The following is a 27,762-nucleotide window of genomic DNA, read 5'->3' as shown; positions in this document are numbered from 1 at the left end:
CGGGAATAAATAAGCACTTTATCCAGAAAGTGAATAGAGAGTTTTTCTTCCTGTCTTAATACTAGAAAGTGGAGTCATCCCAATGAAACTGACTGGTGGCATATTAGGACAAACAAAAGGAGGTACTTTTCACACAGTGCATAATTGGTGGCACTTTAATTGGTATTGGATTTTATTGCCAGAAGATGTGATGGTGGCCCCAAGCTCAGTGGTTCCCAAACTGCTACAGGGGAATTGGGAACCAGGTGTTTGCATGGGCAGGAAGGGGGACAGTGACAGTGCTGTAGAGATTGCAGTGCTGCCACTTCCAAGGAGCTTTTTTACATACCTGGGGGGCAGCGCTGGCTTTCTGCAGGGTCCTGGAGGTTCGCAGTCCCCTCTGATCTCCTCTGCAGCTTGTTTACAAAGCCCTTATTGCTGATCTAAAACAGGGGTCTCCAAACCCCAGCTCGGGGGCCAGATGTAGCCCACGGCCAGCCTCTATCTGGCCCGCGACCAGCCTCTTGTCTCCTGAAAGCTTCTGGCCCACTTGGCTGTACGTGATTGGAGCTGTGTTCTGGTGGCGTCTGGAGGGTGTTCTAAGGGCCAGAGAGGTTGAATGAATGAGTCCATTCATTCATTTATTCACTCATCTAAGTTCCATCTCTAATTTATTTATATAAATTTTATATTTAAATTTTTTTTCTGGCCATAGTGTTGAATAAAAATTTTCTGAATTTTTATTCAACACCATGCCAGATATATGATGCGACCCTCTGGCCAAAAAGTTTGGAGACCCCTGATCTAAAACTAACTGCTATGAAAACAGGAAGTGGCTTTAGATTGGATATAAGGGCTGTTTACAGCAGCCACAGAGGAGATCAGTGGGGGCTGTGAGCCTCCTGGACCTTGCAGGAGGCCAGTGCTACATCCCAGATGAGTAAAAAAGCCTCTTGGCAGTGGCAACATTGCAATCCCTGTAGCATTGTCGCTGCCATCAGAGCAGGACCACAAGAGGGAATGCCTTGTTTCCAGTTCACATAGTGGGTCGCTACCCACCAGTTTGGGAACCACTGCCCTAGCTTGTATAGTTTTAAAAGAGGATGGGACAAATTCATGATCTGTCCTTGGTCTATCCCATCATATCCTTATGATTATGCCCTACCTCCTAGGTTCAGCAGCAGTATGCCTTTGTATGCAATGGTGGAGGAGAAGTATTGTCTTTCTCACCTGCTTGTGGGTGTTCCAGAGACAGCTGTTGGACCACTCTGGGAAACATGATTGGATTACATGGACCTTTGGTCTGATCCAGAAGAACTTTTCTTGTGGTGGTTTCCTCTCTACCTGCTGCTTAAAGCTTTGACAATAATTTGATCACAACTCATTCTGGACTTTTCCAAGATTAGGGTGGTGTGGATGTTATCTGAAGGTTATTTCCTCCTTTATGATTTTACCATTCTTGGCAAGCATAGTATGGCTAGGGAGTTCCAGGAGGTGCTGCACCTTCCTGAAGTATATACCCAGTGCAGTGTGTATTCTGTGAAGGACTCAACATCCTGTGAATCACAACTTTGATTTAAAAAACCCAACCTAACTTTGTCTGCCTTTCTATCTGTAGATACAAGATCAATATGTGTATAGTTGTTGGAATCCAAGAAGGCAGAGAAGCTGAGCTGGACTTCCAGTTATTAAAACTTGGGAAATAGCCTAGTATTCCTTGTCCCTCCCTATATTTGCCTAACTTGCATAATATATTTGGTTACATAATTTAGTTTTATGGGACACAATTCCGATTTTTTAAAAGCACAGAATATCTATGTATATACCTCTTTAGTAATTGAATAGATTTTGTTCCTCCAGGATTTTCTTGTTCATATCATTGTAAGCAGTTCAAGTATTTCTCTGTATTTTTGAAGTTAATGAATAGTCACCTTTATGATATTTCACTATGTTTACTTGTTTTATTAATATTTCTTTCTTTCTTAACCTTTAAAAATGTTATAATAAAAATAAATATCGGGGTGTGCTTATGAAAGGCTAGCTGCTCCCTTTGATCTGACACTTCACATATGCGCACTGTAATTATTTATTAAAGACTTCTTTATGTAATTTTCCATTAAAGCAATGAAAAGAGAATATTAAAATTAAGGCATGAATATTCATGCTTGCCAAGGCAAATTGGATGAACCAAGCTCTATCTTTTATACACTTGGCTTGTACTTGTGTCAGTAAAAAGTCTATTGGACTCAGTGGAGTCCTATCTTTGTCATGTGCCTCTCTGTGTTTATTGGTAGGGCTGTGTGTCGCCTGCAATTCTGAAAGGGGCATATGGTTCAAGATGTGGTATGGAAGCAGAAATCAATTTTTTGAGGATCTCAGCATTTATTAACCCCCCCCCCCAATAAAAAAAAAACCAACAGCTGTAAAGACATGTAGGAAGGTAACATGTGCAGTGTCTGCTGAAACCTGAGAATCCCGGAGGGGTGACTGGAGATTTATAGTGATGGGGGAGGGGATAGCTTCATTGGCCTGCATTGCTCCTCCCTATGACCAACAATACCAGTGTTATGCAAAATGAGATTTAAAATGCAGAATGTATTATGTAAAAATAAGAGAAATCCTGCACATTTGCTCAGTCTGAATTATTCATAGAGCCTGCAGAATTTAGATTTTTTTGACATAGCATTTAGACTACCTGGGTGCAGAACTGTAATTTTTTTTTAAGCATAGCATTCACGCACAACCTTGCTGTGATTGGATCTTCTTTTATCATACTGCTAAGAATTAGGATAACGATGACATTTGGAACCATTTTTTTTTCCAGATCCGCCTCACCTTTTTCCAGCATTCCACCCTCCTGTTCCAATAGATGCAAGACATCATGAGGGGCGTTATCATTATGAACCATCTCCCATTCCTCCGCTACATGTGTAAGTACTATCATTGCAACACTCAACAGCAGCTTGGCATGTTAACAAATGTTAGATGATGAAGAAGAGTGATGGCCATTGTACATCTTGTGTACAGCTTATTGCACCCTGTGGCAACATAGTACTTTGGTTTGCCCACAGTCTTATCAAAGGAATTTTCCTGAAGCTGTTGGAGCTCAAGCTGTCTAAAAGTTTATCTAATGTCTTACTCATAGTTGTCTGTAGTAGAGACCTTTTATATGTTAATTCATTCCTATCCCATTTCCCCTGTTCTAGGACCTTGCACTGCATACAATTTGAGGCAACTCGGACTTATTAGATAGTAATGACATAAGTAGTTGCAATGGCCAAGCCTTCTCTTGCACTCCCAAATGTTATGGCTCTCTGTGCTATCATGGAAGAGTAGAATGATGAATCTGAAACATTGTAGAATGAGGGAAGGTACATCCCTGCAGGTAAGGGATGGGGAAAGAGCTTTCTCTTCTCTAGGAGAGTCTTTTTTTAATTTGAGGAAATTTCACTTTATGATGGTTTGTACCTCTATCTTGGGTGTGGTAGGGTGTCATGAAGAGGTACGGTATCATGAAAGTTCCACCTGCTGAATTTCTGCTTCCTATGCAGCTATCATAGAAGCCTTGCCAGAAGAAAAGGTGACAACTGTAATCACTCAACCTCTCCATATGGGGAAAAAACAAATATTCATGAATATAGCTGTATCTTTAAATTTTGTTCAAATAGCAGCTGCGATAGGGAGTGGCTGATATCCCCTCACAGCATTTACCAAAAATCGTAGGAAAAACATATGTGCTGGAGGAAAATTACAGCTTCAAGGGGAATCATTTTCAGCATTTCATAAAAATGACATCAGGAAGGGGTCAACTCCCCTCCTCCTGTGTTGCAGTCTGGATTGGGTGCTCTGCAAGTGCTATTTCAAAATAAAAGTAGGTGGAGATGCAGTTGCACATCTCTGTCATGTGTTGGATCCAAGACATGATTTGAGAGCACATGATGTAGTCACGTTGCTGAAGTTAAGCAGGTCTAGTTCTGGTCAGTGCCTGCATGACTGACCTCATCTCCACGTTTACCAGAGAGGTGTGGTTATTTGGTTTTCTCTGTAAACTGCTTTGTGAACGTCTTTGTTAAAAAGTGGTGTATAAATAGTCTTCATAATAATAATCATAATATGAATGTAATAAAAACACATAGTTTGGTCATTAAACATATTCATTTGCCTGCACATGCACTGGTGCATGCACAACATCCTTTTGTATTTGTGATAAGTCCACTCTTCCCTATGTATGCACATTGTCAGGAGTCATTGCACTGTAGCTAGAGCAGAGTCCTGGAATATAAGGTTGAATAGGATAAAAAAAAACTGGGCAAATAGCCAGAGAACAGGCATGTGGTCAGAACTGTACAGTATTCAGGGAAATACAGGCTCAAGAAAAGGCCATGAGAGGACAAGGAGAACAAAGAGAAGAGATGAAACGGGCAGCTTTAAGGATATAGAAAACAACATGTAGGAGATCTCATACTTGTATGCACATGCTTGCATCATGTGAAATGGCCCTCTGGTGTATTTGAATTATTACTTGATGTAATATACTGGATCCAACCTTGGCAATATTCTTTGGTTTTCCCCCCCTTTCTGAATTCTCCTTTCCCTTCTCTTAGCTGCCTTAACTGTGGCTTGACATTACCTCTGGCAGGTAATGGGCTAATGCTCACTAATAAACATGGGCTAATGCTCACCAGATTCCTTTTGAACCAGAATTTGCAAGTCTTCTTCATACCCTGATTTTAAATCCTCTGTAAAAGAGGGAAGACTGGTTAGCATTTAACCATAGTTAGTATCGGTGCAGAAGTAACACTAAAAAAATGGCTAAGGCAAGTGAGGAAACGTGGGGAATATTTGCCCCAGAGAGTGGGAAAGGGATAGTGAGGAAGTTATCCTTCCCAAAACTGCCCACTGATTTTCGAATGGCTGTGGTTATAAGATTTATAATACCTTTTGAAAAGATTTTGTGGTACATCCAAAGGGCAAGATTTACTCTCGAGATGCTTGGAGTTTATCTGTCCCTGGGTTCACTGAAGCAAAACAGTGCTAGTACCTTAGCAGTGTGCCTTATAGTAGGCCACTGGCAACTGTTACCTATATATTTTGTTGACATTTGTTCTGTGTGTTGTCATTCTATAAGCACTAAATTAAAAACTATGCATCCCTGTGAAAAACCACTAGATCAACCGGGACTGGATTGTTCCTTTCCCCTTCCTTCTTTTATTTTTCATTTCTTGGATTAGTTTTAGAATTCTTCGTTGTTAAAAATATCCCATAATGTCAAAAGCTTTTCCCTAGCGACTGCTATGGAAGGTAATGAAATTTTTGGTAGATTTTCATAGGCCCCACTGTTGCATGCACGCACGCCCAATCAGTTGATTGATGGGATTGTCACACAAACAAAATGGCAAATGTGATGCAGCACATAGTTTACACTAAGATAAAGAAACATACTAGTGATATAGCATGTATTAGAAAAGGGGAAAAATGCTTTATACAGAATTAAACATTACCTTATTGTAACTAGAGAGAGGAATATCAGAAATCAAAAAATATCCAGTGTCTCAGACTGCACAACCCAGAAGAACTTGTGTAATCCATGAAAACCTAAAGCCACAAAGCCAGTTCAGTCCTTTCTAAAAGGTTTGATATATATATTTAATCATCTCTAATAATCCCCATTCACAGTGTGGAAATAAAAGAAGGAAAGAACAAGTAATACTTTGAAGAATAATGCGAGTTGTTTAGATGGCAGATTGCTTCTCCACGGCTATTAGTTACAGCTGTGTAATTACATATATGCTGGAGAAAAAAATGGAGTTGTTTTAAAACAAGTCCTCCTCTGTGAGCAGAATTAATTGATATTAACAATCTTAACTACATGCCCAAGTACACACACAATATTTTACCAGCAATTATTTTGGATCAGTCTTTTATTAGCCAAATTGTAATTTCAGAAGAAATTTGCCTGAAGGTTTGCAATAAATCTGTGTTGCAGTCTTCTCTGAGCATTCAAGAAAAACTGAGTATTTATAGGTGGGGGAACAGATGGATGGGGAGGAGGCTTCCAGGAACTTGTGATTTATTTTTCCATTGAAGTTTATTTGCATTTGTTATTATTTGGATTGTACTCAATTGTGCAATAAAATGCATTTGAATGGTCTGAATTAAATTGGCTCCAAGGGTTGCTTGTTGTTTTAAAGACACCCAGTGCACTCATTGCTGAAGATTATCTGTAAAACAATCATAGGAATAATTGAAGGGATTCACAGCTAACTTGAAAAAACTAATTGTGAACTGCCATACCTTTATATAGCTTGTTCCTAAGTACATGCTTTCCCACCTTATCTGTGGTTTCACCTATCTGCAAATCTGACCCCTACTTCCTGTTAATGGAAGTCCCTCTTCCTGTTAAACTTTGGTTAGTTTCCTCCTTGTAGTGTGCAGGCTGGTAGCCTGCACGTTGCATTCTTCAGTTAACCAAGAATGTTCCCTGGTTAAGCAAGAAACACCCATGCTTCAATCACTTCTAATGGAAAACGAAGATAATGGACATGGGGGAAGTGACTTACCTAAAGCCACATTGTGAGTTCATGGCAAAGGTGAGATTCAAACCAAGGAAGTCTTAATTCACAGCTCCCAGCCCCTTAGCTACTAAGTTACACCGGCTCTCTGGTGTAATAACAGTGTTCCCAGGGTTTTGTCTTAGATGAGAAAGAGAACTCAACTCTTTTGTCAAAGAAGAGAACTATGTCAATGGATTTAGGAAGATCAGACTAGGGGTTTGGGAAACCACTTAGCATCCTGTGTCAAGATCACAATCCTGCAGACTTTACCTATGGTAGGCCTGCATAACTTGCAACCTAATACGTAACACACCAGAAACTCATGGTGACGTACCAGAAGCTCAGAAGGTGTCCTGTTTTTACTGCCCATCTGGGTCTAAAAAAAAGGTTTCAAACATAAATGCCTGCTGTAATATTTCAGTCCACTGTTGAATTTGAAGATTATAGTGACACCTAGGAAGTCTTTTGGCAGAGGGAAGCTATCTAGTTTAGTTGCTCTTTGGATCTTTTTTAGTCGGTCTTTACATAAGAACATAACAGCCCCACTGGATCAGGCCATAGGCCCATCTAGTCCAGCTTCCTATATCTCACGGCGGCCCACCAAATGCCCCAGGGAGCACACCAGATAACAAGAGACCTCATCCTGGTGCCCTCCCTTGCATCTGGCATTCTGACATAACCCATTTCTAAAATCAGGAGGTTGCGCATACCCCAAACCCCATGGCATACCCCATGGCTTGTACCCCATAATGGATTTTTCCTCCAGAAACTTGTCCAATTCCCTTTTAAAGGCGTCTAGGGTAGACACCAGCACCACATCCTGTGGCAAGGAGTTCCACAGACCAACCACACGCTGAGTAAAGAAATATTTTCTTTTGTCTGTCCTAACCCGCCCAACACTCAATTTTAGTGGATGTCCCCTGGTTCTGGTATTATGTGAGAGTGTAAAGAGCATCTCCCTATCCACTCTGTCCATTCCCTGCATAATTTTGTATGTCTCAATCATGTCCCCCCTCAAGCGTCTCTTTTCTAGGCTGAAGAGGCCCAAACGCCGTAGCCTTTCCTCATAAGGAAGGTGCCCCAGCCCCGTAATCAGCTTAGTCGCTCTCTTTTGCACCTTTTCCATTTCCACTATGTCCTTTTTGAGATGCGGCGACCAGAACTGGACACAATACTCCAGGTGTGGCCTTACCATAGATTTGTACAACGGCATTATAATACTAGCCGTTTTGTTCTCAATACCCTTCCTAATGATCCCAAGCATAGAATTGGCCTTCTTCACTGCTGCCGCACATTGGGTCGACACTTTCATCGACCTGTCCACCACCACCCCAAGATCTCTCTCCTGATCTGTCACAGACAGCTCAGAACCCATCAGCCTATATCTAAAGTTTTGATTTTTTTTGCCCCAATATGCATGACTTTACACTTACTGACATTGAAGCGTATCTGCCATTTTGCTGCCCATTCTGCCAGTCTGGAGAGATCCTTCTGGAGCTCCTCACAATCACTTCTGGTCTTCACCACTCGGAAAAGTTTGGTGTCGTCTGCAAACTTAGCCACTTCACTGCTCAACCCTGTCTCCAGGTCATTTATGAAGAGGTTGAAAAGCACTGGTCCCAGGACAGCATTAGACTAGCATTATCATGCTTCTAGTGTTATATCTCTATGAGAGCTTCTCTTGTTCCCAGTTCAATGTCATAGCATTAAAGCATTCTTAGGAAGTACAGGTAAGAAGTGGTGTGGAAGAATCTTATGTGGACGTTGTCACTGGGTAATGCAGTTAGCATATCCTGTACTGACCTCGCAGTCACCAGTATTGTAGATGGTAGTATTTGAATCTAGACCAACATAGCTCAGTGGTAGAGCACATTGTTTAGTATAACATGCTAGCACAGTCTGCTTCATACAGTTGTGGGCACTCCTTCACTAGATGTTTTCAAGTTAGGTGGGCATCTGTCAAGGCTGCTGTGGTCCCCTGTGCTGAGCAGGTTGTTGGGATAGATGACTTCCAAGATCCCTTCCAACTCTTAACATTGTATGATTTCATAGCATTTCAGGTCAATCTCTGGCATTTCCACTGAAAGATTTCAGGATGAAGCTCTGGGAAAGACCTTCCCATGAGATCCTAGAGAGCTTCTCCCACTTGGGCTAGATGGTCAAACTCTGTATTAAACAGCTTCTGTAATTTAGATCAGTTTGAACTGGAGTTCAGACTTTGTGAATGAGGGGTAAGATATGTACTGAATGTTCATCCAACTTGCATGCATAGGTGTGCTCTTAATGCAAGTTTCTATTTAACCAATTCTCAGACTCATAGGAAAGCTTAATTTAAAATAAAGGGTTGTAAGAAGAAATGAACCCCAGGGGCTCAGAATGTAACCTCAACTCTCATTTTCTAATTAAGAATGTCTTTGCTGGTATTGGTTTACATTCATGTGTTATTTAGGAAAACTCTGTCTTTTATTTAGTTCTTGCTCTTGTTGAAAGCATACACTATACTAGCAACTCAAGAGCTGATGGGAGCTATGTAATCAAATGTGAGACAGACTGCACTTGCTCCCAGTGTGGAAGGGATTGTCACTCCCGAATTGGCCTTTTCAGCCACACTAGACGCTGTTCCAGAACCATCTTTCAGAGCGCGATACCATAGACTTTCGAGACTGAAGGTTGCCAACAAAAAATAATCAGGCAATTTACAGTGCAGGGTGGGTTGGGGAAAGGAGCCTGTTCTCACTGTAAGTGTTAGAGACCTGTAAAGCTTTTAGGCTTTCAGGTTATCTGAATGAAACCAATCTTCTTAGAGCTGTTACCTTGTCATATACTTTTCAGGTGTGCCTGCATTCTGTAGTGTTTGCAAACTGTGTGATGTGAATGTTCATAACTTGATATTTTTAGCATCAAGTGCTGCCTTGCTTGTGCATATCATATCATAAAGACAGAGCACTCATTTACAATGCTTTAGAATTGGTTGGACAGTAGTTATCAGGAATGGGCACTTGACTCATGTTGACTCACTTTAAGTTGCACTAAAACAGTTTTTCACAACTCAAGTCAACTGGAGTCATGGACACCACTGTGACTTGTGACTCAGGGGCCAGTGACTTGAAAAAAAGAGTTGGAACACAAAATGAGTGTGTGTGTGCATGCTTACTTTTTTCACTGCTTCCGTGTTGCTCTGAAAAACCTTGAGGGCAACCTGGAAGCCAGACTTCAGAAGGACAGCAGCAGCTGATCTGGTGGGAGGCTGGATTGGTTCCAGGAGGCAGAGGCTCGGGGACTTGAAAAGGCTTATGGTGCTTTTTTCCTGTGAAGTTTTGCTCAAGGAAGTCCTTGACTCGTGACTCAAAATTGCTCGAAATGACCTGACTCAGAACTTGAAAGGATCAAAATTTTTCTTGAGTGAAGTCTCAACAGTTGGCATGCTATGACTTGCTAGTTGAGTTGCAGGGTTGCTGACTCGCGACTTGGGCTCAGTGACTGGAGCACATCCCTAGTAGTTACTGAACCAATCCCCAATATGGGATGAAGAGTGAGTGTGTTTCCCTCCATCTGTTACATGGTCCTCTCACATAATGATATGGGGAGACGGAATGCCGAACTATATGTGATTGCATGGTTGAAACAGAGTGATTAGGTATATTTTGGACATTCCATTTTCACATGACATTACATGGATCACATGACATTACATGGATGATTTACCAGGTGAAGGGGAGAGGTGCATATGCTCTCCCCTCCTATTTCTCTGGACAATCAGATGACTATTGTCTTGTGACCATTTGCCATGGAAGCAATCCTCATATTTCAATTGCACATCACCAAGTGCTGAGTAACCAAGTGATGAGAAATGTGATTTTACATGCACACACAAATTCATATGTATGTGTGTGAACTGAGCCTGGGACAGAGCCTAGTGAATAATAATGCTCCAATTCTTCCAAGTAATATCTGTAAGAGTAGCATAAGTGTTGAGAAGAAAGAATTGAAGGTTGCGATAGTTTAACTATAGTTAAATGCTAACCAGGTGTGCTATGGGTGTTTGGTGGAAGGTCACTTTTTAATAGGACCATTGGGGGATATGAGCTCCCCACCAACAGCATGGTGTGCTTTGTCAATTTTCCAAAACCTGATGGTGTGCCTTGACAATTTTAGTGCCTTGTCAGTCTACCGTGAGACAAAAAAGGTTGAAAATCATTGGGGTGCACTTTCCAGCCATTGTAAACAGCCTCTGGTAGCATTCAGAGCTGTGTACTACCAACCCATTGCTGGAGTGGCTGGAGTGGTCCAATGAGTGGCAGCAGCAACCAAGTATCCACTGATGAAGATAGGTCAAGAAGAAAGGCAAAATGGGGGGGTTATGATGGAGGTAAGAGGGGTGGCACCTGGCATTGACGACTTGTGCAAGATACTATCCACTCTGAGAAAACTTGGCACAACTCCTTTGTTTCCTTGGACTTGTGCCAGCTAAAATGCTGGTGCAAATCCAAGGAAACCCACTGACGAGTAAGAGGCTTACAGGGAGTAAGCATTTTCCCTTACCTCGCCTGAGGTTCTCTATCTCCCCCCCACCCACAAAATGCAGTGCAAGCCTTAGTGCAGCTCCATTGGCAGGGGGATAGATTTGGGCTGTTCATTACTAAGTTCTTAATGTAACCCACAAACCTGTTCTGCCTACAGTTTTACTTAACCAACTTTCATTTATTTGTCTTTAGACTTTCAGCAAGACTTAAAATAGCAAGTTTACCTCACTGATTTTAGTGGAAAGATAAGCATTACTAGTAGTGAAAACTGAGTAGAAAACTAAAGAATGCTTTTAAAGTTTCTTAACTGCATGATTATGTTTAGGAATTCTACTGTAAACATGATCAAAACAAAAGCTAAACACAGCAAGGGATTGTCTTAATAGATCTCATTGAGAGAGATAAATGATAGCAAGTTATTTTAATTACTTGAGGACAAAAATTCTTTAGCTGTTTTACTCTGGATCGAAATTATATAAATACGAGTCAGAAACCCTTCAAAATGAGGGTTTAGCTTAATGATGGAATTGCTGTCAGATATTGTAGTATACACCAGGACAAGCAGCCACTGCTATAATTATGCTATCATATCCTATCATTAAAGATTCTATTGAAAAAAAAAGGTTTATAAATTACTCTTCTTCTTAGATAAACCACCTCATATTAAGGCATCAACGATATGGCACAGAATTAAATTAGAATCTCATAAAATGAAATATGTTCTGCATTAGCTGTTTGACACTTAATTTGCCTCCAAATGAATAGAGGAAATCACAAATTAACCTGCCTTTGTTTTTTCAACCATAGCTTATTAGGTGTTAGAACAACTGCAATTACAGCCAGATAATAACCCCCCCCCCACCTTATGAATATGTACTGAAATGTGTCACTTTGAGTTAATGAAACCTGTTTGTTAGGACTTGTTTAGATATTTTAGTATTCCTATTGTACCTCTTCAATTTACAGCTTTTCATGGAGGAGCATAAAACTTAAACTGTTTTTCATAGTAGCATTTAAAAGAGTATTTGCACTTGTCTTGCTTTCTAAATGCAAGACGCATTTTTGTTTTTAGAATGGTATTAAATAGCTTTTTTTATTATATCCTGCCTTTCTGTGTGCTCAAGGCAGCTCACAAAAATTAATAATTATAATAAATTATTATATTTGTAATTAAATTGCAAAAATATTTAACAGTTTTAAAAATGACTGTAGAACCAAAATGGCATAAAATTCAGTAAAAGTAGCAGCATAAATATGCAAATCTGTTATTCCTCATCAGTAAAATAGCAGTAATTCAACATCAGTGATTTTCCTCTTCCTGTCATGCAGAGCAATTCTCTACATATTTAATACCTGTCTGCCTACCGTGGAATGACCTATGAAAAAGGCTTCTGTTGAGCTGTATGTGAAACCTTGATGGGTGGGTACTGTGCCTATGCTGGGGGCAGATCCAAGGGGGGGGCCATGGGTGCATGCCCCACCCCCAACTATCTGCCATCAGGGAAGGGTGCCCGCCCCTGGGGAGCATAAGAACATAAGAACATAAGAACTGCCCCACTGGATCAGGCCATAGGCCCATCTAGTCCAGCTTCCTGTATCTCACAGCGGCCCACCAAATGCCCCAGGGAGCACACCAGATAACAAGAGACCTCGTCCTGGTGCTCTCCCCTACATCTGGCATTCTGACTTAACCCATTCCTAAAATCAGGAGGTTGCGCATACACATCATGGCTTGTACCCCATAATGGATTTTTCCTCCAGAAACTCGTCCAATCCCCTTTTAAAGGCGTCTAGGCTAGACGCCAGCACCACATCCTGTGGCAAGGAGTTCCACAGACTGACCACGCGCTGAGTAAAGAAATATTTTCTTTTGTCTGTCCTAACCCGCCCAACACTCAATTTTAGTGGATGTCCCCTGGTTCTGGTATTATGTGAGAGTGTAAAGAGCATCTCCCTATCCACTCTGTCCATCCCCTGCATAATTTTGTATGTCTCAATCATGTCCCCCCTCAAGCGTCTCTTTTCTAGGCTGAAGAGGCCCAAACGCCGTAGCCTTTCCTCATAAGGAAGGTGCCCCAGCCCCGTAATCAGCTTAGTCGCTCTCTTTTGCACCTTTTCCATTTCCACTATGTCTTTTTTGAGATGCGGCGACCAGAACTGGACACAATACTCCAGGTGTGGCCTTACCATCGATTTGTACAACGGCATTATAATACTAGCCGTTTTGTTCTCAATACCCTTCCTAATGATCCCAAGCATAGAATTGGCCTTCTTCACTGCTGCCGCACATTGGGTCGACACTTTCATCGACCTGTCCACCACCACCCCAAGATCTCTCTTCTGATCTGTCACAGACAGCTCAGAACCCATCAGCCTATATCTAAAGTTTTGATTTTTTGCCCCAATGTGCATGACTTTACACTTACTGACATTGAAGCGCATCTGCCATTTTGCTGCCCATTCTGCCAGTCTGGAGAGATCCTTCTGGAGCTCCTCACAATCACTTCTGGTCTTTACCACTCGGAAAAGTTTGGTGTCGTCTGCAAACTTAGCCACTTCACTGCTCAACCCTGTCTCCAGGTCATTTATGAAGAGGTTGAAAAGCACCGGTCCCAGGACAGATCCTTGGGGCACACCGCTTTTCACCTCTCTCCATTGTGAAAATTGCCCATTGACACCCACTCTCTGCTTCCTGGCCTCCAACCAGTTCTCAATCCACGAGAGGACCTGTCCTCTAATTCCCTGACTGTGGAGTTTTTTCAGTAGCCTTTGGTGAGGGACCGTGTCAAACGCCTTCTGAAAGTCCAGATATATAATGTCCACGGGTTCTCCCGCATCCACATGCCTGTTGACCTTTTCAAAGAATTCTAAAAGGTTTGTGAGGCAAGACTTACGCTTACAGAAGCCATGCTGACTCTCCCTCAGCAAGGCCTGTTCGTCTATGTGTTTTGAGATCCTATCTTTGATGAGGCATTCCACCATCTTACCCGGTATGGATGTTAGGCTGACCGGCCTATAGTTTCCCGGGTCCCCCCTCTTTCCCTTTTTAAAAATAGGCGTGACATTTGCTATCCTCCAATCTTCTGGTACCTTGGCCGTTTTGAGGGACAAGTTGCATACCTTAGTCAAGAGATCTGCAACTTCATTCTTCAATTCCTTAATAACCCTTGGGTGTATGCCATCAGGGCCCGGTGACTTATTGATCTTTAATTTATCAATGAGGTCTGAAACATCTTCTCTTTTAACCTCTATCTGACTTAACTCCTCCTGGTGCAAAACTGGGCACCAGGGCAATGCCCACTGGGCTGGCACTGGTGAAATTGGTTAGAATAGGAGCCCAGGTCTACTCATCTCATAGACCTGGATTCCAAGTCCAGGTGGGAGCCCAGGTCTACCCACCCAACAAACCTTGGCCACAGAGGCCACAAGTTAAATCGGGAGCCCAGGTCTACCCACCCCGCAAACCTCGACCACAGAAGTCATGTTAAATCAGGAACCCATGTCTACCTGCCTGGTTGACCTGGGCTGTGGAGTTGCTAGTGCTCATGGGCCCCCCAGTACACAAACACTGGTCTATGCTGGAAATGGATTTCCCTTTCTCCCCCCACCCCCAAAAGTGTCCTCTGAGAGGTAATTCCAAAACAAAACGGAGGCAGCATCTATAAAGGCCCTGCTCCTTTATGTTGAAATAATCAGATTTAATCATGATTAAATACGGATAGCTGCAGCAGAGGGAGTTCAGACAATAAATAGCATGAGATATCTGGGTTTTTTTTCTTTTATTTTAATTGAATGGTCACTCAGTTTTTGAATTGGTTTCTAACAGTAACATTGTTAGCTGTGGATATCTGAATAATCTCCCTTAACAGACTGTCAAAATATCTTATTTGGAAGTTGGCACTTTCTTGAGTACAATGTTTCTAACTGGATTGGTGGATTGGAACTAATATTACATTTCTGTAATAGCCTAAACCAGCTTTATAATGAGTGGATTGAAAACTGTTAGCATTAAATATTTAAAATTCCACTTTATATGAAGTTCTGCTGTATTGTTTTTTAACCCATAATACAGAAATATTCTTCTCTGGATAAATTCCAGAACTCTAGAAACCATTGTCTTTCAACTATTGTACTTCATTTGGTGCAGCACCCTAGTTTTCTTTCCTTTAAAGATTAATGTTTTTTAGATACATATAGTAGAGTATATGACCACCTGTGTAACAATAAAATAAGAAGTGCAGTCATTTTACTTCACAGTTAGTTCACGTAGCCTTCAAAGCAGTTGGACTGTTTTTCCTTGGTAACTGTCAACAGTGCAGAAATCTTCCTAACTCTAGGTTATAGGATGGAAGAATTCGGCTCTGGGGTAACAACATAGTTTGTTCTACTAGTACAGTTGATGTTCTAACTCAGGGGTGTCCAGAGTTTTTGGCAGGAGGGCCATATCGTCTCTCTGACACTGTGTTGGGGGCCATGGAAAAAAAAAGAATTAATTTACATTTAAAATTTGAATAAATTTACGTAAGTTTACGTAAATGAATATATTAAGGATGAACTTATATAAATGAATGAAGGTCTTGCAGTAGCTCAAGGCCTATAAAAGGCCTTGCACAAAGCAAGGCTAGCCTTTCCTTTACTGCCGCTACTGCATCACAGACGTGAAACAACAAGCAGTGGAGGGAGCCCTCATCCCACAGCTCACATGAGAGGTCAAACAGTCACCCTCACACTGAGAGCAGTTGCATCGGGCCAGTGTGGGCTCCAACAAATCTCTGGAGGGCCAGAGGCTCATTGGAGACTGGAGGTTCCCTGAGGGCCGCATTGAGAGTTCTCGAGGGCTGCCAGTAGCCCCGGGGCCGGGGTGTGGGCACCCCTGTTCTAACTGGATATACCAGAACCTGGATTGCAGAATTTGTATCCAGTGTATAAAAGAATAAAGGCAAACAAGAGTAATGAGACTTAAGAACATAAGAACAGCCCCATTGGATCAGGCCATAGGCCCATCTAGTCCAGCTTCCTGTATCACATAGCGGCCCACCAAATGCCCCAGGGAGCACACCAGATAACAAGAGACCTGCATCCTGGTGCCCTCCCTTGCATTGGCATTCTGACATAGCCCATTTCTAAAATCAGGAGGTTGCACATACACATCATGGCTTGTAACCCATAATGGATTTTTCCTCTAGAAACTTGTCCAATCCCCTTTTAAAGGCATCCAGGCTAGATACCATCCCCACATCCTGCGGCAAGGCGTTCCACAGACTGACCACACGCTGAGTAAAGAAATATCTTCTTTTGTCTGTCCTAATCCTCCCAACACTCAATTTTAGTGGATGTCCCCTGGTTCTGGTGTTATGTGAGAGTGTAAAGAGCATCTCTCTGTCAACTTATTCTTCCCATGCATAATTTTGTATGTCTCAGTCATGTCCCCCCTCAGGCTTCTCTTTTCTAGGCTGAAGAGGCCCAAACGCCGTAGCCTTTCCTCATAAAGTAGGTGCCCCAGCCCAGTAATCAGCTTAGTCGCTCTTTTTTGCAACTTTTCAGTTTCCACTATGTCCTTTTTGAGAAGTGGCAACCAGAACTAGACACAGTACTCCATGTATGGCCTTACCATCGATTTGTACAACGGCATTATAATATTAGCTGTTTTGTTCTCAATACCTTTTCTAATGATCCCAAGCATAGAATTCACTGCCGCCGCACATTGGGTCAACACTTTCCACCTTTCCACCACCACCCCAAGATCTCTCTCCTGTTCTTTCACAGACAGCTCAGAACCCATTAGCCTATATGTGAAGTTTTGATTTTTTGCCCCAATGTGCATGACTTTGCACTTACTTACATTGAAAAGCATCTGCCATTTTGCTGCCCATTCTGCCAGTTTAGAGAGATTCTTCTGGAGCTCCTCACAATCACCTCTGGTCTTCACCACTTGGAAAAGTTTGGTGTCGTCTGCAAACTTAGCCACCTCACTGCTCACCCCTGTCTCCAGGTCATTTATGAAGAGGTTGAAAAGCACCGGTCCCAGGACAGATCCTTGGGACACACCGCTTTTCACCTCTCTCCACTGTGAAAATTGCCCATTGACACCCACTCTCTGTTTCCTGGTCTTCAACCAGGTCTCAGTCCAGGAGAGGACCTGTCCTCTAATTCCCTGACTGTGGAGTTTTTTCAGTAGCCTTTGGTGAGGGACCGTGTCAAACGCCTTCTGAAAGTCCAGATATATGTCCACGGGTTCTCCTGCATCCGCATGCCTGTTGACCTTTTCAAAGAATTCTAAAAGGTTTGTAAGGCAAGACTTACCCTTACAGAAACCATGCAGATTCTCCCTCAGCAAGTCCTGTTCATCTATGTGTTTTGAGATTCTATCTTTGATGAGGCATTCCACCATCTTACCCGGTATAGATGTTAGGCTGACTGGCCTATAGTTTCCTGGGCCCCCCCCCCCTCTTTCCCTTTTTAAAGATTGGTATGACATTTGCTATCCTCCAATCCTCTGGCACCATGGCCGTTTTGAGGGACAAGTTGCATATTTTAGTCAAGAGATCAGCAACTTCATTCTTTAATTCCTTAATAACTCTTGGGTGGATGCCATCACGGCCCGGTGACTTATTGTTCTTTAATTTATCAATTATAAATGAATGAGTGACTTGAATGAGAAGAAGCCCTTAGACCAGCAATTTTCAACCCCTGTGCTGCAGCATATTGGTGTGCTGCAAATGGTTTACAGATATGCCATGGAAGTATGGGGGAAGGTCACTTTTAGTAACGTCATTGGGGAATTTGAGTCCCCTGTTGGTGGTGTGGCCAATGAGGGGGCCAGAGGAGACAGTCGCAAGCCTTGTGCAGGGGCCAGAATTGACTTCTTTGGGCCTCCTGTGACAGCACAGGAGGATGAGGTAGCCTGGATATATGCTTTAAAAACTGATGGTGTACCTTGACAATTTTAGCGCCTTGTCAGTGTGCTATGAGATGAAAAGGGTTGAAAATTGCTGCTTTAGGTACTTGTGGGCTACATGAGAATGTCTTCATGTGAAAGCAAAGAGCATTCTTGCATTATATGGAAGACAGTTCTCTCTGGCAAAATGCACTTGTAGTTATGAAGGGAATTGGAATAACTCTTAGTGTCTGTTACTGATATGGGTGCCTCCATGAAAAGGTTTTAGAACAAAAGTGAACACAGAAAATGGTATAATGGCAACCTTGAGAAAGGAAACAAAGAGGCTTTGGGGACAAAATAGAAATGTTCGACATTAAGTGCAGCTTGAAAGATACTGTTGCTGAATTTGATGGACATCATTGTGCTGGCTGGGAGAAGAGCCAATTAACACTCAGTATGTAAGTCAGTTGAGTAGAGTGTTGCGGCTTTCACTTTACCCTGGGACTGGGAAGTCCGTTGCAAATAGTTTTCTCAGTAACTGGTCTGAATGAAGCAGGAAAGAGGAAGCCTTAAGTCTAGACTGGAGCTGTGGTCTTTTGCTCAGGTATGGAGTATTGCATCATTTAGAAAACTCAATGGGAGTTTTGTATAGCTTTAGTAACCTTTCAGCAGTGTGTGTGGATCCTTACAGTTGGAGTTCATAAATTTCTCATTTAGAAATACATCTGCAAAATAGGTTAAACCTTAAATTTGTGCTCATAACTCGTAATTAGGGTACTGTGAAAACCTGGGAAGTAGCATAGTCTAGCACAGTGCATTCTTTTCTTTAAGTATGAATTTCCCTGGACTTGAATTTTCTGGGATGGACAGGAAAGAGACACAGGGCACAAGCCTAACCAGGTCTACTCAGAAGTAAGTCCCATTGTGTTCAATGGGACTTACTCCCAGGAAAGTGAGGTTAGGATTGCAGCCACAGTCTGATTGGCAAGAAAACACCAAAAAGTCAGAAAAATTAAAAGGTATCTATGAAGGTAGTAGAAAAATCCATTGGAATTGTGAAATAGACATTTATTTTAGTTATTTTGTGTATCTCTACATTCCTTTGAGAAGTTTAGCCACTTTGAATGCCCAGCAGGGAGAGAAAACAGGGTAGAAATCTGTAAATAAATAATGTGATTTTTCCATCTTGCGACATTAAGACTGAGAGACCATGATTTGTCCAAAGCCTCCTAGTTAGCATCATACTTGAGTGGGAATTCGAAACCAGGACTTCTCAGTTGAACTCAAAAATTGCATGGATTCAGACGCTCCTCATAAACTCTGGTTTATATCAGAGCTCTCCAGAATCTGGCCCGCGGGCCAAATCCTATGCCCTACCTAATCCCTCCCCCATATGAATGGTGCTTACAGTTCCCTGGGGGAGTCTCCCGTTTGTGCTGCAGATAATCCCCGATTATTCATACTTACCAGCTGCTACAGGGGTCTTTCACTCCATCAAGCTTTGCAGCCAGATTTCTGGGCATGCTTTTCTTGCTGGTGCAAAGGTCAAGGGCGATTTGCAGCGCAAATGGGAGACCTCAGGCAGAACGGTAAGCACTGTCCATGCTGGGGTGTCCACTTTGGAGACTGCTGGTCTAGATTATTGCAGATGGGTCTGAGAGGGTCATGAGTTTGTGCAATCCCCCTTTCCTCTCCCCCTCCTCTGCTTGTTGGAGGAGCCAAAAGCTTTCATGTTCTATTTTGAACTAACCACATTTCTACATGTCATGTAAATTCAGGGATGGAGGTTAGTTTTAACTGCAGTTCGTTCAATAAAACTGGTTTTAGATTCCAGTTTGTAAACAAACCACAGAAAAAACTAACCACAGTTCCCCAAATATGGATGACGCATAGAAGTTTAACTTCTTTAAACTTTATTTTCCACATTTTTATACCCTTCTTCCAAGAAGCTCAGGGTGGTGTAAAACGTTCCTCCCCTCGTTTTGTCCTCTCAACAATCCTATGAGGTAGGTGAGACTTGCCAGAGTAGGAGAGGGAGCTTGTTAGCCTGCAGCTGCCTCAGGTTTATTTAGAGCAGGGGTCTCCAAACTTTTTGGCCAGAGGGCTGCATCAAATATCCAGCATGGTGTGGAGGGCCGGAAATTTTTTTTTAATATAAAATTTAAATAAATAAATTAGAGATGGAACTTAGATGAGTGAATAAATGAATGAATGGGCTCATTCATTCAACGTCTCTGGCCCTCAGAACACCCTCCAGAAACAATCAGAGCACAGTTCTGGTCATGTTCAGTTGAGTGGCCCAGAGGCTTTCAGGGGACAAGAGGTTGGCTGCGGGCTGGAAAGAGGCTTGCTGCGGGCCGCATCTGACCCCTGGGCCAGGGTTTGGAGCCCCCTGGTTTAGAGGATAGTTTGAACCTGCCCATTGTATCCACTACACTGCACTGGATCTCTGGATCAACTCTCTGAGGTGTACACATCGACTTCAGTTGTATAACATGCTGGATGAAATATAGACATAAGCATCTGGACAAGGTACCTGAACAAAGAAGGCCTGTTTCAGTAAAAAAATTGTGTAGGTGGTGTATCAGGCAAATGTTGGAATTGGAGATTTAATCACATTTCCTCATGTTTGTGCAGTGTTTAATGAATTTGTGTATGATCTTATTGACTGAAAAACTTAAAATGTGGACAAAAGATGAATACAGTACAGGTTGATGACGCCTTATCTGCAGTTCCAAAAACAAGAATGCTTTGAGATCCAGAACATTCTTGAGTGACATAACATAACACAACATGACCTCAGGCGCTGGCTGGCATGCATTTGTAACAGAACAAAGAAATTATGGGTCAATGTCCACAAACAGTGTTTCATGCATAAAATGATTTAAAATATTGTATAAAATTACATTCAGGCTATGTTTCTAAGGTGGATGTGAAGCATCTAAATTTTGTTTAGACTTGGTTCTCCTCCCCAGCGTATCTCATGTTTGTGCAAATATTCCAAAATCCAGAAAAATCCAAAATTTGCAACACATCCAATCCTTAGCATTCTAGATAAGGGATACTGAACCTGTACCTTCATTTAGCGAACTAAAACATTTTTTGCATCTTCCTGTTTCAGTATTTCTCATTTCAAATCTCTTTTATCTCTCTGTTATCTGTTGCAAAGGATATGCACTCCAGCTATAGTCCAGGCTGTGAGAAGTGGCTTCTTGGATAAAATTCCTATGTTCTTCCTTGTGCTGGAGTCAGCACTATTAAGCGAGTGAGCAGATATTGACTGAGGTATTCAAATTCAGTGAACCAGAAGCAAGCCAACTGTATAGAGGCTTCTGTCAAACCTGTTGCAGTGGCCTAAGAGGTACTGAAGTGTGACATACTCTTTTTTCCAAGTACAATACTTCCACTCATGTTAAGTCTTGCTTCAAAGAGAGCTAAAATTTATGGTTTTTGCTCTTACATTTTTTTTAAAGTGCAATTTTTGTATTGTACAGGAATGGTCCATGTCAAAATAGATCAATATACCTTTGTGGAAGTTACACTAATGTGTATATGTATGTAAAATGAAGACCTCTTCCTCATCATTCTTCTACACATCCATTCTATTTAGTGTAAGTCACTCTCCCCTAAGGCTGACATAATTTTTCCTAAATACAAATAATTTTTTCAAAAGAAAGCAAAAACAACAAAAAAAAAAACAACAACTCAACTACTGTGCATGTGTACACCCAAATATTAGTTAATACACACACAGAATATACAAAAACATATGTATTATGCCATCTTATCTAAAACTCGGTGGATGTTGTGGTTTGTGCAAGAAGTGTTTGCTCATGCAGGCTTTCCATTATTTCCATGAATAAAACTCTAAATGAGTCAGGTGCCACATGACTCTGAAACAGTTTATTGGATAAGTTGCTGCATTTGCTTGCTCTTTAGAAAGAAATGTAAAACTCATGTTTACGAGCTGGTTACTTTTGTATATATTTATATTTTGAACCAAGTAGATTTAATAAATGCTGCTTCTTTTAAGATGTGGAGAAAAGAGAGTTTGGGCAGTAGGGGGAACAGAGGAATCACTCATCCATGCAAATTGCTGAATGTCATGGTTCCAATCTAGAAATAAGTTATGTGGATGCTGATGCTTAACTTTGTAGCTTACACATGTTTTATTTGATGACTCAGCAAAACTTCCACCAGTGCAGCGCCAGAGTAGAGAATTTAACATTATCTATTGGTTTCTTTTTTGAATTGCATTTATGTGCAATTTGTTGTCTTTGTTGTGTTGTGTTTAAATGCTCTAACCTGCTGGAATAAAATACAGTGGCTTGTATCCCAAGGCTTCCTTCCACCTCCTTAAAGTCTCTTTAAGATACAGAAGAAGGTCTCCTTAAGGTACAACTCAATAAAATTTTTCCATATATTGAATGCTTGAGTAACATTACTAGTCTGCAGAGGAGTGGATATTAACCCATTTCTGCCCAGCCCACAGGCGTACACATTTGATCTCTGTTGCATATATGCAACATTGGGCAGAAATGGCTTAAATGAGGTTGAGAAGATCCTGCATACTACAAGTGGAAGTCATAAATCTACAGCTGGGAAACAACTTCCTAAGGACTCTGTCCAAAGATAATCCCTACCTTGGTGTTGGAAAAAGTCATGTGGGATCTTGTGGTAGAAAATACACTTCGGTAAGTCAGGGATTTTAGTCAAGACTTGCAAGACCCTGTATAAAAAGGTGTGGTCAAACTCCCTCAGGTGGAGTTCATGACACTAATGTGAGCTAATGTGTAAAAAGTGCAAACTGAGGCTTGAATTGAGAGTGGTGAATTGTGTCACCAGTGACTTTAAAAAAAAATTATGTACATTTTGTGTCCACATTACTTTTAATAGGGAACCTGCTGATAATCAATACAGGCTGCAATCCTAACCACACTTTCCTGAGAGTAAGCCCCATTCAAAATAGGACTTACTTCTGAGTAGACCTGGTTAGGAATGTGCCCACAGTCACTAATCCTGTAGAATGGTACTACATGTTAGTTCTGAATGGCCAGTGCAAAAATGAAAAGCAGGCTGGATAATGAACATTACTAGCAAATTTTAAGGACAATGATTAATCTGTCAATATTATCTTTAACAACTGCCTTCCTCACACCCACAGAATCTTGGTTGCAAACCCACAATCAGTGATATGTTTTACATTTCAAGAAATGAACATGACTTAAAAATTTACTGGCATCCTTTCCCATTTATTTTCTTTTAATTTGCCAGCTCACGTTACAGCATGTAAAATTGTAATTAAAACATAAGTCCCAGAGGGCTGTTGCTTAATGTTGTGAACATGACTGATTTTAGGTGTTTAAAATGGAATGGTTTTTTTTTAAAAAAAGATTGAAAATATGTTAGAATCACAAAGCAGACATTGAGAATTGTGTGCATACAGAGTAACCTGAGAATCTTTGTAGGCAGCTAGCCAAGATAAAGAATGCCTTCTTTGCTAGTAGAAATATGTAAGGCAAGCAGAGAGGCTCAAACTTGTTGAAATAATAAGTTTGGCATTCTCAAGGGTTAGCTAATACTGTTTCATAATGATCAGTGATCTAATGAAAGGGGAAGATGATGCTTTTATTAAACATGGTTAATTTTGCAAGAAAAAGACAAGAAACCAACCTAAAATTCCCTAAAGAGATCTGAATGATTTATTAATGAAACTAAAGGAGAAATGTTTTAGGATTTCTAAATAGGATTTCTAATAGGATAGATTTTTTGGTGTTTTGTAGGTTAACTTGCCAGTCATTGTAATGTATCAGTTGAGGAATTATTGTTAAGCTAGTTTCAGAGTCATATAGGTCTTCTCTTTATAGGTCTTATAGGCCATCTTTTCCCATGTAAAGAGAAAAAAAAATCCTGTACAGACAGCAGGTGAGGTGCAGTCGATATTCCTTACCTTGTGTATTAAATGATTACATTAGATATCTTCAGAATTTTGCCTGGGGAAACTGAGATCAAGTTTATAGTTGCCATAACTAGAGGTGTGATTGGGGGGGGGGTTATAATTAAATAAAAACACATAGCACCACTTTCTGCACTTTTCCTTTTTGTAAAACAACGTTATGTAAAATCTGTGCAAAAGAAACCTAATTGACTCTCATGACTGTGGTGATCTCTGCTGACACAATACCACCTATATCACCCACCTAGTACACTTTTAAAGCTATCATTATTTATTTAAAATGTGCCCTTGGAATAAAAAAACACATTACACTACTTTCTGTACTTTTCCCTTGGGGGAGGGGGGAAGGAAACAAAATCTACCAAACAATAAAAACGTTTAAGAACACCTTTATCCATAACATATACATTTTTTTTTCTTTTTGCCTAGTGGCATGAACTCAGGAATGGCTGTTTCCTAAACATGTCCCTTCATCTTTTTTCTGTGATCTGTGAAGGACAGAAAAAAGAGAAATTGTAAATAATTATCATGATGTAACTTCAACTCTCTTCCTAGCATAACAATGGCTCATTATTAGATTATCAGTACTCCATCTGTCTCTTGTGCACCCAATTTTTTTTTAAAATAAATCAAGCTTTAAAAAAATAGCATGGGGGTTGTATGGTGGCAATTTTTGACCCAGCACACCCTTTTGCTGGAGTATTTGCTTGCAAAGAGGTCTGCCTTTGATGAAGTTTTAGTCATGGGCACCCACTGAATTTTCAGTATACTCAAGCACTGGAAAAGCCCTTATTCCAGAGGCTTTGTTTTCTTTGTTGAGCTGTTTATTTTGTTTTCTTCCCACGCAGTTCCCTAAGCTCACTTGGGCAACTGCTTTTCCACATGAATTGCATTCCTCCGGGGCAGCAGGTCTCCTAATTCTTCCAGTCGATTTGGTTCCTGCCTGCATGATTAGGCCACAGCTCCGACTTACTATTGGTCTGTGCCAAGGAAGCAAACTGCTTGTTAAGTATCTTAAACATGAAGACCTAAGTACATTTTTTAACCTCATTAGTGCATAAGGTTCTACTTCAATGGCATGTCTATTATGCCTTCATTTGTTCTAAGAATCGGTTGAGGGCTGATCTGTACAGTCTAATTTTTTCTTATAAGTCTCTTTTTATACAGAGACTTCAGATCTGTCACTTTGGGGCAGAGATCTGTGTGAACCCCTTATTATGAAGCTAGTAGGTTCTTCAGGCTCCTAGCTGCCCTGCTCTCATTTATTTTTGTGACCAACTGAAAACCAATAGTTACATGTAGGAGCCATTCTGTTTTTCTAGCTATATCAGGTGCAGAGTGTCTGGTGTGGGCCTATCCACAAGGCTGTGCTTCACATAGGTTTAGGCCCCAATGTAAGCAAAAAATGACCTTGAGATGGAACAAGTCTTGTCATCTGCAGTGTTTCCTGGTTTTCATATTTTTATATAGGTATAACCTAATTATCTATGAATTTTTCACATGCAGTTTTTTCTCAACACAATGAAAAGGGCCTTTTCAACTAAAGGAAAAAAGTCATTAGCCTCCTTAATGTGGAATAGGGCAGCCGACTGACAATCTATCAATCATTCTTTCTCTAGGCGCTTAGAACCCTATCCTTCCGCCTGAGCACACGAAAGAATGCTGCTAAGTGGAAGTGATTATCACCTCCTCCATTCTTTTCTGCACTGTGGCTAGGAGTGAAGCCTTTCTAAATGCCTGGAGAGAGACTGATTATCTGCCTGATGCATTACAAAGGACAGCAAGGCTGTTTTTAAATCACCTAGCAAAGGGACATTGTTTTTAAAATGGATTTGCTTTAATGCAATTTTTGCCGTCCACCTGAGCTCTGGGAATGGAACCCTCGAGAACAACTAAACTCAACCTATATACAGTAGTCCCTTGATATCCATGGAGGATCTGTGCCTAGACTCCGCCCTCCCCATTATACTGATATCTGTGGATACAGGTGTCCATACTAAAAACATTTTTTTTAAATGTTCCTTAGCACCGCAAACTGCGCTAGCTGCAGGGCAGTCTCTGGTGGTCCTGAAAGCTACTTCTGGGTTGTGCCAAGGCTGCGACCCCCTCCTGTGCCCTGGCACACCTCAGATTCCATCACGGAAGCACTTGGGAAACACCATGATTCATTCTGAGACATTTTTGAAAGAAGAAAAGTATCTTTTTCTATGATGCCTACTGTTTATTATGACCATGCACTATTTTTAGGTTAAAAGGCACTATGACACTGAGTATTACTTGCTACATAAGCAACGGCAGGAAGGGAGGATTGCTTGCAGACTCCAGCAGCTTCTTGTGGGCCACTGTGGGCAAATGGGATGCTTAACTAATCAGGCCTTTGGCCTGATCTAGCAGGGCTCTTATATTGTACTTTTTATTACAAGGGACACAGGTGACTGTTATAGATGCTTAATTCTGATTATAATGGTTTTTCATTACCAGGGAATTAGACTAATAAAATATATTAGAGTGCTTATCATATTTACTCAAAAGTAAGATACACTCAATTTTAAATCTTTCTAATAATTGTAAATACATAAACCATTGGCAGTCAAAACCCTCTACAATCAATTCCTCTCTAGACTTCAAAATACATTGACCTTGATTACATTTCAATAAGTTCTTATACAATAACCATTTATCTCCTGGTACAGTTCCCAAACCAAAATGTGCTTCTTGTGGTGAAGCTAAGAGTGGAATTTTGTTGTAAAACCTTTTCTTATAACGATTCCATATCTTCCACAGTGCATGTCTAACATAATGATTCTTGAATTCCATATTCACTTTCAACTTATCATACCAAAGATATCCATGCCAACCAAATCTTAAATCATATCCTTCTAACTTCAACAGTTTTTTGTTTTGCAACAATATCCATTCTTTAAGCCACAGAAAACAACATGATGCATAATAAGTCTTCAGATCAGGCAGTCCTAAACCTCCTCTTTCTTTTGCATCTTGCAAAATCTTAAATTTCACTCTTGGTTTCTTCCCTTGCCATATAAAACCTGTCACATCTTTCTGCCACTCTTTAAAAGGTTTATCAGAAAGTAATATTGCTATTTCTGGAAAAGAAAAAGCATTTTTGGTAGTACATTCATTTTAATTACAGATATTCTTCCCAAAAAAGATTTAAAAAAATTGATTAAAAATTATATGGTTTTGAAGAGGGAGAGACAATATTGGAGAAACAATTAAGATCAGATGAGCAGGTAATATCTAAAATATATAAATTGCTTTTGAAGTTTGAAACAGAAGATGAACAGGTTAAGGAATGCATGATCCAGTGGGCAAAAAATGTGGGCTATGAACTTTCAATGGACAGATGGGAGAAATTATGGATAAAACAGACAAAATTTACTTTGAATGTTAACATTAAGGAAAATATATATAAGATGATTTATCGTTGGTATGTGCCACCAAGTAAATTAGCCAAAATGTATGAAACTATGTCCAATAGTTGTTGGAAATGTAAGAAACAAGAGGGAACATTTTACCACATGTGGTGGACGTGTTCAAAAGTTAAAAAATTGGTCACAAATTCACGCACAGATACAGTTGATCTTAAAAACAAATATACAATTGAAGCCAGAAGTATTTTTATTAGGTATGACAGATGAGTATGTGGAAAGAAAAAATGAAGTTTTATTTTTGTATATGATAAGCGCTGCCAGAATACTTTATGCTCAAAATTGGAAGACTATGAATATACCTTCGGTGGAGGAATGGTGGATAAGACTTATGGATTATGCGGAGATGGATAAATTAACAATTTTGCTTAGGGAGAATTCAACAGAAAACTTTTTGAAGAATTGGAGTCCAGTTATTGAT

At 40.8% G+C, this 27,762-nt stretch overlaps 1 protein-coding gene across 1 annotated transcript in view; it reads left to right on the top strand.

Moving 5' to 3' along the window:
* The window catches only part of GLI3 (GLI family zinc finger 3), a 255,390-nt gene that overhangs the window by 126,367 nt on the left and 101,261 nt on the right, over nucleotides 1–27,762 (top strand). The window contains exon 3 of the mRNA XM_066627311.1: nucleotides 2,804–2,909. Within this exon, the coding sequence (XP_066483408.1) occupies nucleotides 2,804–2,909 (106 nt within the window). The remainder of the gene's footprint in view (nucleotides 1–2,803; nucleotides 2,910–27,762) is intronic.

Source organism: Tiliqua scincoides, chromosome 5 (assembly GCF_035046505.1).
Source record: "Tiliqua scincoides isolate rTilSci1 chromosome 5, rTilSci1.hap2, whole genome shotgun sequence".
In the NCBI taxonomy this organism is placed as follows: domain Eukaryota; kingdom Metazoa; phylum Chordata; class Lepidosauria; order Squamata; family Scincidae; genus Tiliqua; species Tiliqua scincoides.
This window is presented reverse-complemented; position numbering and strand designations above follow the sequence as displayed.